The 21,277-nt window shown below is 32.8% G+C and overlaps 5 protein-coding genes across 8 annotated transcripts in view; all 5 read left to right on the forward strand.

Moving 5' to 3' along the window:
- Positions 1–21,277, forward strand: part of LOC123005669 (transient receptor potential-gamma protein) — a 70,798-nt gene that overhangs the window by 26,421 nt on the left and 23,100 nt on the right. For all 4 annotated transcript variants that reach the window (XM_044399519.1, XM_044399520.1, XM_044399516.1 and 1 more), the window contains 5 exons: positions 3,150–3,280; positions 4,929–5,166; positions 5,390–5,532; positions 6,676–6,837; positions 6,893–7,103. In XM_044399519.1, coding sequence (XP_044255454.1) covers positions 3,150–3,280; positions 4,929–5,166; positions 5,390–5,532; positions 6,676–6,837; positions 6,893–7,103 — 885 coding nt within the window. The remainder of the gene's footprint in view (positions 1–3,149; positions 3,281–4,928; positions 5,167–5,389; positions 5,533–6,675; positions 6,838–6,892; positions 7,104–21,277) is intronic.
- Positions 8,320–10,503, forward strand: LOC123005672 (sphingomyelin phosphodiesterase-like). The gene is made up of 8 exons (XM_044399523.1): positions 8,320–8,414; positions 8,461–8,759; positions 8,810–9,190; positions 9,240–9,409; positions 9,462–9,824; positions 9,869–10,049; positions 10,092–10,285; positions 10,336–10,503. Exons 1-8 carry the CDS (start codon positions 8,339–8,341, stop codon positions 10,475–10,477), a joined length of 1,806 nt encoding a protein of 601 aa, XP_044255458.1. The 5' UTR covers positions 8,320–8,338; the 3' UTR covers positions 10,478–10,503.
- LOC123005673 (sphingomyelin phosphodiesterase-like) lies at positions 12,068–14,225 on the forward strand. Its single transcript, XM_044399524.1, has 8 exons — positions 12,068–12,146; positions 12,201–12,502; positions 12,554–12,928; positions 12,973–13,142; positions 13,194–13,556; positions 13,605–13,785; positions 13,837–14,030; positions 14,078–14,225. The coding sequence occupies exons 1-8, from the start codon at positions 12,068–12,070 to the stop codon at positions 14,217–14,219; spliced, it is 1,806 nt and encodes a 601-aa protein (XP_044255459.1). The 3' UTR covers positions 14,220–14,225.
- LOC123005671 (sphingomyelin phosphodiesterase-like) lies at positions 14,818–17,065 on the forward strand. Its single transcript, XM_044399522.1, has 8 exons — positions 14,818–14,961; positions 15,011–15,312; positions 15,362–15,736; positions 15,789–15,958; positions 16,010–16,375; positions 16,424–16,604; positions 16,657–16,850; positions 16,900–17,065. The coding sequence occupies exons 1-8, from the start codon at positions 14,883–14,885 to the stop codon at positions 17,039–17,041; spliced, it is 1,809 nt and encodes a 602-aa protein (XP_044255457.1). The 5' UTR covers positions 14,818–14,882; the 3' UTR covers positions 17,042–17,065.
- Positions 17,986–20,479, forward strand: LOC123005676 (sphingomyelin phosphodiesterase-like). Its single transcript, XM_044399527.1, has 9 exons — positions 17,986–18,072; positions 18,120–18,279; positions 18,326–18,615; positions 18,665–19,039; positions 19,089–19,258; positions 19,306–19,671; positions 19,719–19,899; positions 19,945–20,138; positions 20,185–20,479. Exons 2-9 carry the CDS (start codon positions 18,216–18,218, stop codon positions 20,330–20,332), a joined length of 1,788 nt encoding a protein of 595 aa, XP_044255462.1. The 5' UTR covers positions 17,986–18,072; positions 18,120–18,215; the 3' UTR covers positions 20,333–20,479.

A 21,277-nucleotide genomic window follows, 5' to 3' on the forward strand; every position in this document is an offset into this window, starting at 1 on the left:
ATGAGTCACTCTGTGAATTTTACACATGTGTTTTTATGTAAAATGCTGAATTTGTGAGCGATATAAATCTGAACGGATGTGCGAAATTGCGTTCCTTATTATGAAAACCAACTTAAACGTGTGTGAATGATGAATATTTTTTGACTACCTGAAAATTCGGAGTTTTTGCACAATTTATTACCGTGAAATTCAAATAGAAATGAAATATCGAACAACACAGCAATTGCGTTGTAAATATTAAATTGTTTCCGAAAGGTTTTTAGTCCACATCTCAGAATTCCTTTTGCGTATGTAAATATGCACAAACTACGAATATTACGAAAAGTTCTAAAATAAACCCCAATAACGATGTGGCTGAGAACATAAATATTAATAAACTTGAAATGAAATCCGAGCCTAAAGTAAAATAGTGAGCCAACCTATTTATTATTATTACCCAATCATACAAATTGATGATAGTAGCCACATTTGCGATTGTGCAAAGCTACAAAGCTCAGGATAAAACATATGCAGCTTTTCATGCTAATAAAGAAATCGCTACACATTCAAAATTAGAAAAAAATATGACATCCGACAGAAACATATTACATTGTGAGCTAACAAAAGGAGATTTGGTGTGTTAAAATTTCTACAATGATAAAAAATACATCAAGTTTACGATATATCACCATTTCATTTGTTTGAGATAGATTCAACATTAATTAAACTAGTTTGGAGTTAACAGCTTGAAAATAAATTGCAAGCTTTTATCAAAGACAGCAAAGGTTTGAGAAACATTAATAAAACGGATTGCTTAAACGAATCATTTAAGCTACAAAATTAGTGTTTAATGTTTTTAAATTGAGTCGTGTTCGCGACAGAAGTTTAATTGTAAATAAACGAAAATTAATGAATTTTTTCTTGTATTCTTTTGAGAATTTTTGTGCATCTGAAAGAATAATAAGGATCTCGTTATGTGTTTTCTAGAAATGTATTTTAAGCCATATCCTGTTGTCAGCAAAAATGATTTAATGCTATACAAGGAGCATGGAGTTATCTTGTTGCAGGATAATTGAATTATTAAATTTGATGGAGTTACTGTGGGTTTTAATCGAAACACAACGAGAATTCTGCCAAATTATTAATTTATTTTCAATTACATGTCAAAATCTCATTTTAAGGTGAAAGAGCTTCTTCAAAGCTTCATCTACATTATGGAACATCTATTTCACATGAGCTGATAAATGCTAAACGTCACAGGTAGTTGAATGTCTTATCACCCGACAATTGACAACATTTATCAAAACAGATAGAAGCACACTTGTACTTCGGGTTTAATTATAGGAACCATATTTTGAACAAATTTTTATGAGAATATGTAAAATAAGAGCTAAATTCAAATGAAATGCTGAAAGTATTTCAGATAGTGATTTAGTACGGCGTATTATGAGAATCTAGAACATCATCACAGATAAATTCTTTTGAGTGTGTAATGTTTGATTTCGTGCATCGCTTCCGCCAATCTATAAACAAATATCGACATAAAATAAATATGTTAATACGTCTCTGCCAATATTCGTGGGTATCCACCGCTTAAGATGTCCATCTACAAGATGGATCACTGCTTTAGCACATCTAATCCTCTACAAATTCGAAAAGAAGCATCTATTGATTTAACAAATTAAGTGTCTTTTAGAGTAAAAGTTGTATCGAATTCCGTTTCCCATTAAAACTTTGCCTAGCATTTTGTTGACAAAACTCGCGTGCTTGTAGTTTGTAATTAATGGCCGAATTCTTGATGTGTTAACACGGCGAAAGCAGCGATGTTTTTGAATGAAATTAGAGAAAGAATTTGATTTATTTTCTGGAAAGAAACACGTTAACCGACATTTATTGTGGTAATTGACATGTAAATAACAAACCGATTTTGACGTTCCATAAATAGATGGTTTATTAAGTTGCGCCGGTGTTTGTTTACCATTGTTGAAACACATTAATTATGTCTTAGAGTGAAAAACAATAATCTAGTACTCTAATAACGGGTGTTTATTTAAATTTGGCGTCATAGTTGGCGGTGATAAGAGTGTGTTGTGAACGGACCACAATTTCTAATACACCCGGCGAGGTGTCAAATGTCATATTAATAACTTTCAATACGATGGTTCGTTCACATTCAAATTTTCATGGATAGCTTTGACGCCAAATTAAAAAAAAAACATTTCTTAGAATGTTGTATCCACGATTTAATTTATAATGAATTTTGGTTGAATGTATAATGAGTAATTGAGCGGAAATAGTTAAATGAGTGTTTTTAGTGCCATTAATTGAAATAATGGTTTCTCTTTTTATATTATAAACTAGTGCTTTAAATTGAATTTAATAGTTCGTTATACACAAATAAAAATAATTTTAAATTAAAATTAATTTGGTGGAAATTCTTCTGAAAACTTGTAGCAAATTTCTATTTACAAGCCTTGTTTATCTTTTGCTTCAGTTAGTTAATTTTTGACAACAGAACATAATCAAATATTCACACATCACGTTCTATAATAACTAATTCAAAGACAGGATAATTAATATTTCTTGAAAACATGGGTTTGCGTTTATTTTAGTAACTTTAATCTTTCAAATCAAAATTCTTTAATCATCGATTTCGAGCTCGCCAAAAATATGCGCATTTACACATTGACGCAATTATTTACTTTGTATCGTCGCCAGACCGGCACGGAATTGTTAATTACTTAATGATGGGGTCTTTAATCATTTGTTTTCATTCATTCCCAATCACTTTTATTAGCCTTGAAATAAATTTTTCTATAATGTAAAACTTTCATTCTTAATAAAACAGACAAGACAAATTGCTTCAAATTCATTAACTTCCTTTCGAAATCGATCGCCCACGTGTTGTCTAGCGTGTTTTATCTAAAACCCCTGACTCGGCGCCTATGTCCTAAGATAAATCACCCTCAAGAGTCTTCCAAACAACCCTCACTAATCCAATTACTTTTATATTATTTAGCGACGAGTTATATCCAACATTTTTGCGTAAATTTTGTTACCACCGAAGCATTTAATTTAATTGACACTGACATATCGTTTTCACCGGAAAACCGGAATTAATTCATTCGATAAAGAATGGGAAAAACTAATGATTCGTGTTTGTTGGACAGAGACATAGCATACATGGAATGATGGAGGAGGAAAATGTCATCAGGCCGCACCAGGAGATCGCACAATTATCACTTGAAGAGAAGAAGTTCCTGTTGGCTGTGGAGAGGGGCGATGTTGCTTCGACCAGACGGTGAGGATTATTAGATAATTCCTGAGTAATTTTAGGTATTTTTGGGTGGCATCGTCGTAATTTTTATTTCTTAATTGTAACACTTTTAAAATTATGTTGTTATTTTATAGCACATTAAAGCTAATGAAGATAAAGAAGCACTTTAAAACTTTATCTTGACTAACATATAATGCTTGAATAAGTATATTTTTATTGTCAGATAAAAAACATAAATTATGCTAGCGCACTTAAGATATTTATTTATTAACTAATTGTAAATAAGTTATTAAAAAAATAAGTCAAAACGTGAATATGAAGACGAATAAAAAAATTGGAATCGATATTTGTGTCACGTTTCTTGTAGTAATGAAATTTTTTAGGGATGCAATTACCCCAAAAAGCTCGTCGAAAGAGATTTATCCTGTTTGTACTGCGAACACTTTGTTTTCGAAAGCCACCCTGGTGTTGGTGCAAAAACTTCCCAAAAATATTAACCGGCATTTATCCGATGAATGTGTCCGTGACAGTCAATAAATTACGCGAAGGAGAGAGCTGTTACTATGAAATAATACGCCCGAAGAAAATTCAGGGTTGGTTCGAGTGTCGCGTTGCTTATTTACGTCATTTTCCTTGATGTGGGGTGTGAGATTAGTGGATGTTTTGTGCGAGTATTTCTCATCGAGCTTTTCTCTATGCATTGCGATTTTAATCAAAATCGGGTAAACACTGTTCCTAGTCGATAACGATATTCAAACACATAAGAATTTTTTTTATAAAAGTGGTGATGTTAAGGGTGCGTTTTTTGTTTATTTTGAAAGTATCTTTGAGAAACGTGGTTAATGACGAGCGCGTGGCTTTTTTCGAGTGCTGCTGATGCGGATAACTGGGGGATAAAGGATTTTTTGTGGAAATGAGATGAGGGTTAAGTAATTCCACCTTATAATGGCACAAATGAACCATTTGCAGAATATTGATGTGTGTATTTCTGTGTTTTTTTTTATATTCTAGGAAATATGAAAGTCATATTACGCTGATTGAGCTCTGTAAATAAAAATTCATACTCTTCTTTAAACCCCAAAAGTGTTTAATATTTATTCGGTTTCCTTCCATCGAAAAGTCTTTCAATACCCATTCAGAATAGAAACTCTCCATATGTTTGGGCGAGCTCTATCTCAAATTCGAAGAGAAACGAGTTTAAAGTAAATAATACAGAAAGTTTGAAAGAGAGGGGGCTTTTTCTTAGCCAAACTTCATTCAAGGAATTTAAAAAATACATGAAATCGTATGAGATTCCGGTAATAACTTTGTCGTAAAATCTGTTGTGTTTGTTGCCGAGTTTGGCGTACTAAAAATTGTAATTAGTTTGTTTTAAAATTGAAGCCGATTTGTTCTCTTGTTAATTAAAGCTTCAGGACAGCTCTGAAATCACATTAACTACTTGGGAGTTGACAAGTTAGTAGCCGGGAAAAGCATTTTGTGGCATAACTCGATATTACATAATTTAAGTTTTGGATATATTACCCTTTCGAAGTGAGGCACTTACGCGTCCCTTACAGTTTTGGTTATAATTAAGTTAACAGCCGCGTGATCCCAAGAGGGTTGAAACACGAGAAACGATAACTTTCTGACTGGCTAAGTGTATAAAAAACGATGCATTTGTGTATTGTAGGACGTTACAGAAGGCTGAAGAAACTGGCTTCATTAACATCAACTGTGTGGATCCATTAGGGCGAAGTGCACTTCTTATGGCCATTGATAACGAAAACTTGGAGATGGTCGAACTATTAATTGAACATAAAGTTGAAACTAAGGACGCGCTTCTACATGCCATTTCGGAGGAGTTTGTCGAAGCTGTCGAGGTGCTGCTGGACCATGAAGAGACCATCCACAAACCAGGGGAACCACATGTAAGTTTAAATTTTCACTTAAGTGCCACTTAAAAACTCCTTGTTATTGACTGAAATACTTTCAGGATTTTATAATCCACCCACTATTGCAATATCCATCCGTCATCCTGAAATATCGCTGTCAACTCTTTACAAAACTGTTATATCAATTCATAAACTTTTATTTTGCGGCCCACAGTCTCCTCTTTTCCTGTTTTCATGTCTGTGATATTATTTTTTTAAGAGTTGGGAAGCTTTACCTCCAGACACTGCAACTTTTACTCCAGACATCACTCCGCTCATCTTGTCAGCTCATCGCGACAACTACGAAATTATCAAGATCTTGTTGGATAGAGGAGCCACATTGCCGATGCCACATGATGTCAGGTAAGTTGGCTTCCATTAAAGCGAGTAGTTAATTAAAGGATGCGGGAGTGTGATTTACAGAAGTATCAGGTTTGAGAGAGACTTAAATTTTCCTTTCAGATGTCCGGGAAGCAATCTTGAGCATTTGGCACGATTTTCCGACTGTTTAAAAACGAATTCAATGGAAAATTTAGTGGAGATTCCACATTTCACCAAAATTAATTAATAGTTGTGCAAAAAGAGGTGATTAGTCTGATAGTAGGACAATTTAAAAAATATGAGCTGAAATAAATAAGCAAATCAGCCACTGAAAAAAGTGGCATATTTTTTCATAAAATAACAAAAGAGGAAAAAAGTTGCATCAGATTTTTTGCAAAAAAATTGATTTTCTACATTATACCAAAATATTAGAAATTATTTTTATGGAAGTTGGTTTTTCCCGTGTTTTTTTTTGTCTTATTTTATTAGAATTCTCGCTCAACCTCGGTAAACTAAACAAGGTTTTATTTTCTTGACGGATAAAAGCGTGTTTGCTCTTCCGGGATTAGTGATGTTTGGGGATGAAGGAAGTGAAAATTCCGTAAAAAGTAAAAGGGGTGATGCTTGTAGCTTCATTCAAGAATCTTTTTGTTTTTATCGTCGACAAAATTCAGTAACGCGATGAATGTTTTTAAATTATTACTTTTGACATATTCAAATATAAAATTCTTACTTTGAATAAATTCAAGTAGACATTATTGCATTTCTCCATATCCATACTTTTCAACTTTATCTCCAAGTAGAGATTCAGATTTCAAAATAGAATCGGTGATAAAACCAGGGGCGAATTTCTCGAAGCCGTAAGTCTATACGTCTGCAAATAAATCCCCGACATAAAAGGGATGAACTTTCTTTGAGTTTTATATTTCGTTAGTGCACTCCACTAATGATCTTTCGGAACAATGCAAGCGCTTCAAATTAATTCATTTAAATGCAAACCATTCAAACAATAATTTATTTGAGGTTTTGAGGGATTGTTATGCAAAACAATAGCTATCAAAACTTCAAAACAAGGATATAATTTAGATTTGTGGCTGCAAAGGTGACGCAAAGTGACCATTTCTGGATTAACCCAAATCGGCTTGAGTTATGGCAAACTTTCAACTAAATTTTGTTGATTTCAAGATGCGGGTGCGACGAATGCGTGACATCTCGCTTGGAGGACTCCCTGCGGCACTCCCGGAGCCGAATAAACGCATACCGGGCTTTGGCGTCGCCCTCGCTGATAGCCCTCTCGTCGAAAGACCCCATTCTCACGGCGTTCGAGCTGTCTTGGGAGTTGCGCCGGTGAGCAATCGGCTTGTTACCATGAGGAATGGATGTTTGACCCGGCGATTTCCAGGTTAAGTCTGCTGGAGCACGAGTTCAAGAGCGAGTATCAAGAGCTAAGGAAACAGTGTCAGGATTTTGCTACCGCTCTGCTTGATCACACGAGGAGCTCTTACGAACTGGAGGTGCTACTAAATCACGACCCGACAGGGCCGGCTTTCGAACACGGAGACAGGATGCACTTGAACAGGCTCAAGCTTGCTATCAAACTTAGGCAAAAAAAGGTAAGGCTTTGTGTGGAAAAAAAATAAATTAATGGACGAGTGTTATCACAATTTAAATTCTTGCCGGCGTGCATGATTTCTACAGTCGGGGTTATTGTTGCAATTTGTTACCGGTTTAGGAACATTTTTCAATGTCTTCTACGAGATTACGATGAAAAATGAGAATTGTCGGACTGAATATTTGGCTTAAGGATTTGAAAAAACAAATTTTTCAAACAAATATTACTTAAGATTTAATATTTTATCAATCAATTAAAGTTGATCTAACGATAAAACTGTTATTTTTCTAAGTATGAATCAAGATATTCTAAGAACGTAGCAACAATGATAAGACGATTAATAATAAAAATATAAAACATATCTAGAAATTGAAAATCTTGAAATTTGCAGTCTTTGAAGAAGGTGGGGAAGGAGGAAATAGTAAATTACTAAGGAACTTCATTTAAAATTTAAATTTTATGGTTATCAAAATTAATTGTGTAAATGTTACTTACATTTTTGTTTGAAACATAATTGCTTTAGTTCAAAATTTGAGTTCCTTATCTAGGTATTGGTATATTTTTGTAATAGTATGCAAAATTTAATGATAAGTAAATTGTAAGCACATCAGTATGTATCTGTATAATGAATAAAAATAAATAATGTAAACCTAATTTCAATAATAATCCTTCAAGGATTATTTGTTAAAATATTTTAAATCTCAGCTATATTATGAAATTTTGGGTTTATTAATAAAAAAAGTTTATACCAACGTTTCGAATTATTAATAAATCTTTTTTAGTGACTTTTACTTATTTAATGACTTTTTACTATAATTACAAAGAGAGTGAAAAAAAATCCAAACGCTGGCAAAAACAACTATTATTTAGTCACATCTGAAAAATTGTAACTCAAACTTAGTAATAAAACTAAGAAAAGAAACTGAAAATATTTTTTTAATTTAATAAACTTAAACATATAATGTTTAAATCAAAACTTGCGGACGACAACAACTATGAAGTACCTACTCTTGTGATTAGTTCAAAAACTGATAATATATTTTGTAAAAATGCAAGTAATTGTTATCTCTTCAATAAAAACAATTTACACCTGTTAACGCTATGCGTTAACTCAACACAAAATATTCGAAGTGTGATAAGTCTAAATTAAAAAAAAATCACTTGAGATAAAGTTACTTAACTATTTAATCATTGAAAAATATATAGGTATTGTTCTTTACTTCATCGATTGCCGCGATGGCACAATTAACTTTTCTTGCTTTTCTGTTTTTGGCGACTAGTTTTTCCCTAACTACGTGTAAAACTACTATAGGTACGTAAAACTCTTCAGTTTTTACATTCCTTCATTTTTCTTATAGACGATTTAGGTCCTCTTGAAATCGGACTTCGCCAATATTTCCAAACGGGCGAAGCCACCGATGAGTTTCTCGAAACTTTACATTCGTACGAATTCCCTTACTTACTTAGGGAAGGAATGGAAACGGCTTATGACAATCCGACTGTTTGTTACATGTGCAACTTAGTTGTCGATTTAGTGATCGGTGAACGCTTTTTGGGCTTAACTCGTGACACTCTAGTCAAAGAAGCAACTCTTTTGTGCACCCATTTGAAAATTGAAAATGAGAGGGTTTGCAAAGGCGCAATTGAGCTTAATATCGTAAGTTGTTGCGTTGATTTCTTACCAACACATCATTTTTTTATTGCAAGGATGTATTTCTTTACGCGATCGACAATTACGCAAATTTTACTTCAAATAGAATTTGCGGTTCGATTCTTCAAGCTCAAAGTTGTCCCACTGGTGATGCTTTCGAATGGTCAATTGATTTACCTTCCGGTAATTCACCCGAACGTCCCAAACCCAACGATACACAAGTCCCCACTTTCACTATTTTACAAATCAGTGATATTCACTATGATCCTAATTATACTCCCAATGGAAATGCCGATTGTGGTGAACCTATTTGTTGTCAAGGGGACCAAGGCAAACCCGCAACTCCTGAAGATGCTTGTGGGTATTGGACGGATTATAGAAATGGGGATAGTCCTTGGCATTTAGTTGAGGAAACAGTCAGACAAGCTAAAACCCAGGTTAGGCTTAAAACTCTTATTAAAACCTATTTTTTTCTCAATGTCGCAGAAATTTGACTATGCTTATTACACTGGTGATATAATTAGTCACCGAATTTGGGAAACCAGCATCGAAAATAATACTGAAGCCATTACTAAACTGTATTCCTACTTTAAGGATACTTTAGGGGTTCCAGTTTATCCGATTTTTGGAAACCATGAACCTCACCCTCTTAACGTGTAATTTTTTCAATATTTTTTGTAAAGCAAAGACTCATCTAGAAGTTTCTAGGTGGCCTACTGATAAAGTTTCCGATAGTTTTAATATTAAATGGTTATTTGAACTTGCGGCCAAACACTGGTCTGATTTGATAGGTGAAGATATCAGTGAAACAGTTTTAAAAGGTGGTTACTACACTGTTAGTCCTAGGCCCGGTTTTAGGATTATTGGAGTTAACAGTAATGTTGGATATACCGACAATTGGTGGTTGATTTACGATGATTTCGACCCTTATGGTCAATTGCAATGGTTAGTTGACACTCTTAAAAAAGCAGAGGATGATAATGAAAGTGTTCACATATTGACTCATGTTCCTACTGGTACTTCCTCAAGTCTTAAAGTTTGGAATAGGGAATACACCAAAATTATTGAGAGGTATTTTTCAATTTTTTTAAATCTAGTTAATGACAATTATTTAGATTCTCAAATACCATTACTGGCCATTTTAATGGACACACGCATAAGGACGAATTTTATGTCTATTATAATAGTTCCAATCCGACTCAAGCTATTGGAGTGGTTTTTAATGGAGCCTCTGTTACTCCTTTCACTAGCTCAAACCCAAGTTTTAAATATTATTACGTTGATGAAACCACTTTTGTGAGTATTTGCTGAAAGAGTTCATTCTGATTAAGATTTTAGAATTTAGTAGATTACGACGAGTGGACTTTTAATTTGACACTTGCCAACTCCCAAGACTCTTCTAAGTTGCCCGAATGGTACAAATTGTATAGTTTTGCTGAAGCTTATGGTGTTGATAATTTGTTACCTTCTGAAGTTGACAAACTTTTGTACAAAATGACAAAAGACCATTCTCTTCTTGACAATTACTTTAAGTAAAGCTTCCTTAACTATTAATTATCAAATTACACTATGATATTTCTAGGTTTAAATATCGCAATGGTGACGATGGTATTAAAAATGGATGCAATGACTCGTGCAAGAAAAATTTACTCTGTAGTATTGTAACAACGCTGTATGGGGAAAATGCGCAGTGTAACCGTTTCATAGATTTGTACGACTCTTAACTGTAAGAAATAAATATTAAAGAACACTTCTCTTCTTTTATTGAATGTGAATATTCAAGAGATAAATCTTTTAAGTGTCGAAAAAGAGATAACTGAATCTGACAACTAAATTTAAATTTAAAATCAATCTCTTATAAATGAGGTATGGTACGCTTCAGCGCCCGTTACTTCCGAAAGTATATAATCTTCCAGAACACGAATTTTTCAAAGTATCTGATATATTACCAATAAGTAGGTAATCCAATTCATCTGTTAGTTATTCATAAAGTATTTGAAATCGAAGTAATTTGATTAATTTTAACTAGTTTTTGCACATACAGCGTAAATAAAAGTAAAAATGTTATTTAAAAAAACTTGTTTAAGATGAATACGAAATTATAAAATCAACATTAATAATAATAATTTATATGATTTTGTTATATAGGGTGTTATAGTTTGCATTTTATCGTAATTCTACTACTAATTCTCTTATTAAACGACACATAAAAATAAGAGAATCAGAATCCATATTACTATATTATTTAGAATCAAAGAAATAATTATGAAGTTGTAAAAAATATGTATAATCGTAAATTTATAATTGGGTAACGATTTTTTAAATTTTGTTTAATGCCACACAAATTGAAAAAACAGTGTCATTAATTCAGGATTTTTTATCTCAGAGATAAAATTTTCTAAAATTTCCTTCTTTTTTCAAACCCAATGAATTACTACTTTTGATATGAGATAAAGTTAAAAGTGTGAAACGTACTTAAAATGTTACTTTTGACTTGATACTTAATCTTTAGTTAGTGATGAACACTGATTTGTGGACAGATTTGTATCCACGTGTATAAATAAAAAACCGAGACAAGATTAAATGTTTGTTCGAGTACTTGTTACAGGAAATTACTATTCAAAATAAGAAATTGTTATTAATATAACTAGACACTTGGACACTTTTAAGTTTTAAAAAAGTCGAATTTTTAAAACATTTAGGTTTAATAATGTTTAACACACATACTCGTTCTTGTAATATTTTTAACTATAAACTTAAAATGCAAAGAGTGACTAATTCCCATACTTTAACTTTAACTAAAATCACTTAAGATAAAACTTTACATTTGGACGAATTTCCCGACTTACTTAGAGAAGGAATGGAAACGGTTTATGACAATCCGACTGTTTGTTACATGTGCAACTTAGTTGGCGATTTAGTGATTGGTGAACACTTTTTGGGCTTAACTGGTGACACTCTAGTCAAAGAAGCAACTCTTTTGTGCACCCAATTGAAAATTGAAAATGAGAGGGTTTGCAAAGGCGCAATTGAACTTAATATCGTAAGTTGTCACGTCGATTTCTCACCAACACAGATCAATTTTTATTGCAAGGATGTATTTCTTTTTTTTTACGCAAATACGCAAATTTTATTTCAAATAGTATATTTGCGGTTCAATTTGTTTTTGTAATATTTTTAACTATAAACTTAAAATGCAAGGATTGACTAATTCCCATACTTAAACTAAAATCACTTGAGATAAGACTCCTCTGGTGTCTGGTATATATTTGATGATTTATGAAACTCCTTTATTTTATTTAGACTTTGCCACGATGGCATCATCTACTGTATTTAGTTTACTGTTCTTTGTTACAATTTTTTATTTGACAACATGTAAGAAAGTTACCATTGGTATGTAAAATCTGTGAATAATTCTTCTATATTCGTTTTATATTTTTTTCAAAGAGGATCTAGGACCGCTAGAAACCGGCCTTCGAGGCTATTTCCAAACGGGCAAAGCTACAGACGAGTTTCTCGAAACTTTACATTCCTATGAATTTCCTTATTTGCTTAGAGATGGAATGGAAAAAGTTTACGACAGTGCGACCATCTGCTACATGTGTAGTTTAGTTGTCGATTTTGTGATCAATCAACGAAAAAATGCGGGAATTAGTCGCGAAACTATTCTCGATGAAGCTACTTTCTTATGCACTGAATTAAAAATGGAGACTGATAGGGTTTGTAAGGGCGAAATGGAGCTCAATATTGTAAGTTATCGGCTTGCACTTTGTTGCAATTAATTTTAAATTTTTTGAAAGGATATATTCTTGTATACAATTGACAATTACCCAAATTTTACTTCGAATAGAGTTTGCGGTGCATTTCTTCAAGCTCACGATTGTGACACTGGTGATGCTTTCAAATGGTCAATTGATTTACCTTCTGGTAATTCACCGCAACGTCCAAAACCCAACGGAACAGATACTTTCACAATTTTACAACTTAGTGATATTCACTATGATCCTAAATATACTCCCAATGGAAATGCTCTTTGTGGTGAACCTATTTGTTGCCAACCGGACCAAGGCGAGCCTTCAAGTCCTGAAAATGCCTGTGGGTATTGGACGGATTATAGAGACGCTGATAGTCCGTGGTATTTAGTAGAAGAAACAGTCAGACAAACAAAAACTCAGGTTTGTCACCACTTTTTTTACTTTTTTTTAATCAAATTTTATAGCAAGTTGACTATGTTTATTACACTGGTGATATTATTGCTCACCGAATTTGGGAAACTAGCATTGAAAGCAATACGGAAGCTATAAGTAAATTGTATTCATATTTTAAAGATAGTTATGATGTTCCAGTTTATCCGATTTTTGGAAACCATGAATCTCATCCTCATAACGTGTAATTTTTGCAGACTTTGGCTCAGATGAAAATATTTTTGGTGCGTTTTAGGTGGCCTTATGATAACGTTGATGATAAATTAAGTATGAAATGGTTGTTTGAATTAGCGGCAAAACACTGGTCCGAGTTGATTGGTGAAGATATTAGCAAAACGGTTTTAAAAGGTGGTTACTATTCTGTTAGTCCTAGACCTGGATTCAGGATTATTGGTATTAACAGTAATGTTGCTTATACTGACAATTGGTGGTTGATGTACGATGATGTTGACCCTTATGGGCAATTGCAATGGTTAGCTAACACTCTTAAAAAAGCAGAAGATAATAACGAAAGTGTTCATATACTGACTCATGTTCCTACTGGTACTTTTTATAGTTTAAAAGTTTGGAATAGGGAATATACAAGAATTCTTGAGAGGTGCTTCTAGTATTTTTTTAATTAAATTAGCTACTTATTATGATTTAGATTTGCTAATACCATTACTGGGCATTTTAATGGGCACACCCACAGAGACGAGTTTTCTGTTTATTACAACCGTTCAAACCCGATTCAAGCTATCGGAGCCGTTTTTAACGGAGCTTCAGTAACTCCTTATTATCTTGCCAATCCAAGTTTTAAATATTACCGCGTTGATGAAACCACTTTTGTTAGTATTCACCTTTTGTCTGAGTTTTATCTTAAGTTTCATTGTTTCAAGAATTTACTAGATTTCGAAGAGTGGACTTTTAATTTAACTCTTGCCAACTCTTATGGCTCTTCAAAGTTACCAGAATGGTACAAATTGTACAGTTTTGTTGAAGCTTATGGTGTGGATAATTTGCTTCCTTCTGAAGTTGATAAAATTTTGTACAAAATGACGGAAGACCACTCTCTTCTTGACAATTACTTCAAGTAAAATTTATGATAAATCAGTCATATTGTTATAATAAATTTTCTAGGTTTAAATATCGCAATGGTGACCCTGGTATTAAAAATGGATGCGATGACTCATGCAAGAAAACATTGCTCTGTAGTATTGTAACAACAGTGTATAGGGAAAACGAGCAGTGTAACCGTTTCATGAATTTGTACGATCAGTAATTGTAAAAAATAAATGCAAAGGTACACTTGTCTTCTTTTATTTAATTTAATTTAAGAAACAAATTTTTATGAAACAATATTTTGTGTCAAAAAAGAGAATCTGAATCTGACAAGTAAATTTAAATTTAAAATCAATCTTGATAAATGTAGTTTGGTACATTTCAACGTCCATTATTTCCCAAAGCTGTGTTCCAGGTCACAACCTATGTCACTAATATCTAGCAAGGAGAAAAATAAAACTACCAAAGTGTAGCGTTAGGAAATATTTAATGTTTAAATGTTTAATCCAATTACAAGATTTGTACGCAAGATTAAAGAGTTTTAAGTACTGGGAAATTACTGAGCAAAATCAGAAACTGTCAAATAAGATGACAAAACACTTGGATAAGTAAACTTTTGAAGTGCTTTTGAAAGGGGTCAAAAACCCATAAATTTTGGAATTTTTTAATAACGATTTAACACAATCTCATAGTATTTTTAACTCGTGTTTGTTTTTTGATTAAACTTAATAAAGTCGCAATGACAGACTAAAGTGTATTATGTTGTTGTCTATATTTTTTCAAAATATTAGTGATAAACCAAATTCACTTAAGATAAGGCTCTTCATAAGAGAAGTATAAAATTGTTGATCTAAAAAACTCATTTATTATATGTTTTGCCACGATGGAACTATCTACTTTTCTCAGTTTACTGTTCTTTGTTACAATTTTTTCCTTGACGACATGTAAAAAAATTAGTATTGGTACGTAAATCTTGTACTTTTTTATATTTACTATAAATTTTTCTCAAAGAGGATCTAGAACCACTTGAAACCGGGCTTCGTGAATATTTCCAAACGGGCCAAGCCACGGACGAATTTCTCGAAACTTTACATTCGTACGAATTTCCTTATTTGTTTCGAGATGGAATGGAAAAAGTTTACGACAGTGCAGCTGTCTGCTACATGTGTAGTCTAGTTGTCGATTTTGTAATAAGTCAACGAAAAAATTCTGGAATTAGTCGTGAAACTATCCTTGACGAAGCAACTTTTCTGTGCACTGAATTGAAAATGGAGCCAGAGAGGGTTTGTAAGGGTCAAATGGAGCTCAATATTGTAAGTTACTAGCAGTCCTTTAATTATAATTAATTCCATTGCTTGGAAGGATATTTTCTTGTACACAATTGACAATTACCCAAACTTTACCTCGAATAGAGTTTGCGGGGCGTTTCTCCAGCCTCATGGTTGTGACAAAGGTGATGCTTTTGAATGGTCGATTAATATTCCATCTGGTAATTCCCCCGAACGTCCAAAACCCAACGGAACAGATACTTTAACAATTTTACAACTCAGTGATATTCACTATGATCCTAATTATACTCCCAATGGCAATGCCGCTTGTGGCGAACCTGTTTGTTGCCAACCGGATCAAGGCGAACCTTCAAGTCCTGAAAATGCTTGTGGGTATTGGACAGATTATAGAAACGGGGATAGTCCTTGGTATTTGATAGAAGAAACAATTAGACAAACTAAAACCCAGGTTTGGATCTGAATCGGCTTTTTTAATTCTACTACTGAACCAAATTTTGTAGCCAATTGACTATGTTTATTACACTGGTGATATTATCGTTCACCGAACTTGGGAAACTAGCATTGAAAGCAATACGGAAGCTATAAGTAAACTCTATTCCTATTTTAAGGATAGTTATGATGTTCCAGTTTTTCCGATATTTGGAAACCACGAATCTCATCCTCTTAACGTGTAATTTTTGCGATCTCTGACCAGATTAAAAATATCTTGAGTGCATTTTAGGTGGCCTAATGACAAAGTCGTTGATGAGAAACTAAGTATTAAGTGGTTATTTGAACTTGCGGCCAAACACTGGTCCGAGTTAATTGGTGAAGATGTTAGCGAAACGGTTTTAAAAGGTGGTTACTATTCTGTTAGTCCTAGACCTGGATTTAGGGTTATTGGTATTAATAGTAATGTTGCTTATACTGATAATTGGTGGTTGATGTACGATGATGTTGACCCTTATGGACAACTGCAATGGTTAGCTGACACTCTTAAAAAAGCAGAAGATAATAACGAAAGTGTTCATATACTGACCCATGTCCCTACTGGTTGTTTTTACAGTTTAATAGTGTGGAATAGGGAATATACAAAAATTCTTGAGAGGTGCTTCTAGTATTTTTTTAATTAAATTAGCTACTTATTATGATTTAGATTTTCTAATACCATTACTGGGCATTTTAATGGGCACACCCACAGAGACGAGTTTTCTGTTTATTACAACCGTTCAAACCCGACTCAAGCTATAGGAGCTGTTTTTAATGGAGCTTCGGTAACTCCCTATGATCTTGCCAATCCCAGTTTCAAATATTACCATGTCGATGAAACCACTTTTGTGAGTATTCACTTCTTAACTAAGTTTCATCCTGACATTATTTTTTTTCAAGAATTTACTAGATTACGAAGAATGGGCCTTTAATTTGACTCTTGCCAACTCGTATGGCTCTTCAAAGTTACCAGAATGGTACAAATTGTACAGTTTTGTTGAAGCTTATGGTGTTGATAATTTGCTTCCTTCTGAAGTTGATAAAGTTTTGTACAAAATGGCTGAAGACCACTCTCTTCTCGATGATTATTTCAAGTAATTTTTCCTCTAAATAAGTGACAAACTTTGATGAAAATAATTCTAGATTCAAATTCAGAAATGGTGACCCTGGTATTAGTGGTGGATGTGATGACTCTTGTAAGAAAGGTTTGTTGTGCGATATTGCGACAACTGTGTTTGGTGAAGATGAGCAATGTAAGCGTTTCCTAGACTTGTATGATCAATAAATTTAAATAAACGTATGCACTTATTTTAATTTATTATTATACTTACTAAAAACGACACATTTTTTTTTTAATTTAAAATTTTTGTTGTGTCTGCTTTAACTTTCCTATCTAAAGGAATATAAAGACAGTTTATGTTTTAAATATTTTTAACAAAATTATGCACTTTTCACTTAATTTTACTTGTAAATATTTTTATGCTATTTATGGTACCAATTAACATTGAAACCCCAGGTATATGTAACAGACAATACACTTGAATCACTACTTCTCCTTCAGATGGTTTAGAGCAAGTTGTTGAGGAACTCGACGAATATTTTGACGACCGGCCATGAGCCCGTTTATTTGCGAAAAGTTTTAGGAACAAATCAATTACGTAATATTTTTTGCTTTTTTGCGATAATATGGAAAATACATATTATTTTGCCATGCGAAGATTTTTTAGTATACTGGAACAATTATTTAAAAGGAAATAATTTGGAATAATAATTTAAATAAAAAAAATTGCTTTGTTAAAAATTGCTATGCCTTGTCACTGTGATAACAAACGATTCAACAAACAACAAAATTCAGTTTAATAAAATGAATTCTCAGAAAGAAGAACCGAAGCCATCGTATAAAATAAAACAGTTTAGACCATTCTGTGAAGAATATGATTTTTTTTTCTAATTTTTTTAAACCTTAATTTGACAAAATAAAAAATAAACAAAACTTTGCTATAAATTTTCACGATTTCTGTTAACTCTCCTTTTCTCTTCACCTGTATGCTTATCATAAAAATTATGAATTTTACACTAGTTAAAAACAATTGAATTTAATCATACATTAAAGTGGTTTACGTTTACGTACCTAAATTCACTTTTATCAACAAATAAAATTTGTTGATTTACATTTAATTAATACATGTTCATTATATTTGTGTTTTTTTAACCATTAAAAACAAGACTGAACTGTTGTAAAATAACTAATAAGGAGATTCGTCAACCGTAATGAATATTTTACTGTTCACATAACTTTTTACATTTGCAAAAACAGTAAGTTTTAAAATTGCTAAAATATTTCATTTGATTATAATTTCAAGTGTTGGCATAACAATATTGTTATCACAATTAGTTGCTGCTTTTATAAACCAACAAAGTCTGTTAGTTTGTATTGAAGAACAAACCATTGACTAAGAATGTTGTTGAACCACTTGATAATATTGCTAATTTTGGCCTCGTTTGGACGGATGGATTTTCCAGGTGCGTACTAAAGTTCACAAAACACAATTGATAATATTTTCTCTAGAATCCCTTTTTGGCAAAATTAAAGAATATTTTACTACGGGCCAAGAACCCGATGGCTTGGTTCAAGCCTTATTGCCATTTAAAATGCCCGGTTTGCTAGACGATGGCCTAGAAGATGTTTACGATCACTCGAAAACTTGTATGTTTTGCAACTTATTGGTAAATTTGGTCATAGCTCAGCGTAGAACTGGCGCAAATCGTGAGACTATAGCCAAAGAATCTGAATTTTTCTGTGTACATTTGGGTAATGAAACAGAAAGGTTTTGTAAAGGGGCCATTAATCTGAATCTAGTAAGGCTAGTTAATTGGAACTAACTTGAGTTAATTTCAATTTTACTAGGATGTTTTTCTTTACATTGTTGATAATTCTCCTCAACTTGACTCGCATAGAGTTTGTGGTACGATTTTGCAATCACATGGTTGCCATGGGAAGAATTTCGATTGGTCCGTTAATCTCCCAAGTGGAAATTCACCTCAAATTAGACCAAATTATAACCAGTCCACATCGTTTAAAATTCTCCAACTCTCAGACATACACTATGATCTTAACTATACAGCAAACGGTAATGCCGAATGTGGGGAATACGCTTGTTGTCAAAAGGATCAAGGTGAAGCTAGTTCACCTCAAAATGCTTGTGGTTATTGGAGCGATTATAGAAGATCCGATCTTCCTTGGCATTTAGTTGAGGAAACGATCAAACAAGTGAAAACTCATGTAAAGTCATCTTTTGTTTCTTTTGATATCTGCAAAATTTTATTTTTAGAAATTCGATTTTATATACTATACTGGCGATGTAGTTAATCATAGAATTTGGGAGACTAGTATCGAAAGTAATAAACAAGTAATCTCCAAACTTTATTCTTACTTTAAAAGTGCTTTTAACGTACCAGTTTATCCAGTTCTTGGCAACCACGAACCGCATCCAATAAATCTGTAACTACCATTTTAACAGTAACCGTTTTTTTAACGTTAGTTTTTAGTTGGCCGCCTCAAAACCTTCCAGATGCTAAATTTTCTAATGAATGGCTTTTTGATTTAATTGGTGATCTTTGGTCAGATCTTGTAGGAGAAGATATAAGAGATACTGTTTTAAAAGGGGGATATTACACGGTCAGTCCATATACTGGTTTTCGAATTATAGTAATTAATAGCAATCCTTGTTACACTTTTAACTGGTGGCTCTTATGGAATGACGTTGATCCGTATGGACAGCTGCAATGGTTGGCTGATACTTTATTTCAAGCTGAAACAAATAACGAAAAAGTGCATATTTTGTCACATGTTCCGTCAGGAACTTCCGAATGCTTATCAATTTGGGCTAGGGAATATTCCAGAATTGTGGAACGGTACTATAAACTTTTCTTTTAAATAGTTATTTGTTGATTCTTTTTAGATTCGCTAATACGATTACTGGTCAATTTAATGGCCATACGCACAAAGACGAGTTTTATGTTTTTCATAATAGTTCCAAACCCACTCAAGCTATTGGTGCTGCTTTCAACGGTGCTTCTGTAACACCTTGGACTGATTCTAATCCCAGTTACAAAATTTACGATATTGACTCAAGCACTTTTGTATGTGAATAAGAAAAAGAGTAGATGTCTCGAGCAAAATTTCAGGATGTTTTAGATTATGCAGAATGGACCTTTAATCTCACTTTAGCTAATTTACGAGGTTCAAATCAAATTCCCGAATGGTATCAACTGTATAGGTTTACTGATACTTTTGGTGTTGATAATTTATCAACATCTGAAATTGAAAAACTTTTGCATAATATGGCTCAAAACCACAAATTGCTTGATGTCTATTTCACGTAGGTTTTCGACAAAAAATTATTTAAAAAGACGTAATTTTTGTAGACTTCGCAATCGTAATAGTGATCCTGTACTTAAAAAAAGCTGTGATGATAGTTGCAAAAAGAAGTACTTGTGTCAGATCGTGACCACAGCCTTTGGAGTAGATACACAGTGCAAGCATTTTATTGGTCTCTATGACAAAGAAGAATAATAAAACTTTTATTTTTGTAAAACTGAACTGATTATTAAATGTTTTGTGGAATTTCTCTTAATATATTTTAAACAACTTCACCTGCTTTGAAAGTGAAGGTAATTGCTGAATTAATCTGCTGAATAAATAATAAATTTGGAAACTTTTTTCAGTTTGTCTTTAAAAAAATATTATACCTACCTACCTAAAATCTAAAAAAAAATTACAATGCTTCAAACATAAAGCCAAATCAGTGAAACAAACTACAATAACGCATTAAGAACATGTATTGCTCGGTTTCTGGAACAATTTAAGATTAGATAAATTTTATCGTTTCGATAGTTGCTATAAGGTAGCGTTGATCGAATTGGTGTTTTTATAGCAATTATGGAACCGATAAAATTTATCTAACAATAAATCATTTCAGCAACCGACCCTATATGGAACATTTAATAGCAATCAAATTTTAATTCGTGATTATTTAGTAATGGTAGTTATTACTTATTAAACTTATTATTGTACACATTTGTATTACTAATTTTTTTTTTATTTTTTCTATTTTCTATTATTTTTTCAAGCAATTGCAAACATTTGAGCTGTTTTTTTATTTTGTTATGTTATAAATAACATTCAACAATTTACAATCGTTAAGTTGTCAATACCACCCTAGTATCACACAGAGTAAAAAGGTTTTAACAGTCAGACTTTCGCTTTAACCGGATTTTTCATAACTTTGATAGTTTAAACCTTTATATATTGACATTTTCGGAATTTCAGAATTAATTTTTTTAAATATGATTATTTAATACCACTAAAAACGTTATACATACCACGTGCTGTTAAGGGCCACAACAACAGCGGGAGTATTAAGGCCCTCCCTCGTCGGGCCTCAAATAACTCCCTCGATCGCTATGGCCTTCTTAACAGCCCTGCAATACGTAAATAACTATTATTGTGTGGATATAA

This window comes from Tribolium madens, unplaced genomic scaffold, assembly GCF_015345945.1.
Source record: "Tribolium madens isolate multiple individuals breed KSU strain unplaced genomic scaffold, Tmad_KSU_1.1 Scaffold_20;HRSCAF=117;Tcas5.2_LG4, whole genome shotgun sequence".
Lineage (NCBI taxonomy): Eukaryota > Metazoa > Arthropoda > Insecta > Coleoptera > Tenebrionidae > Tribolium > Tribolium madens.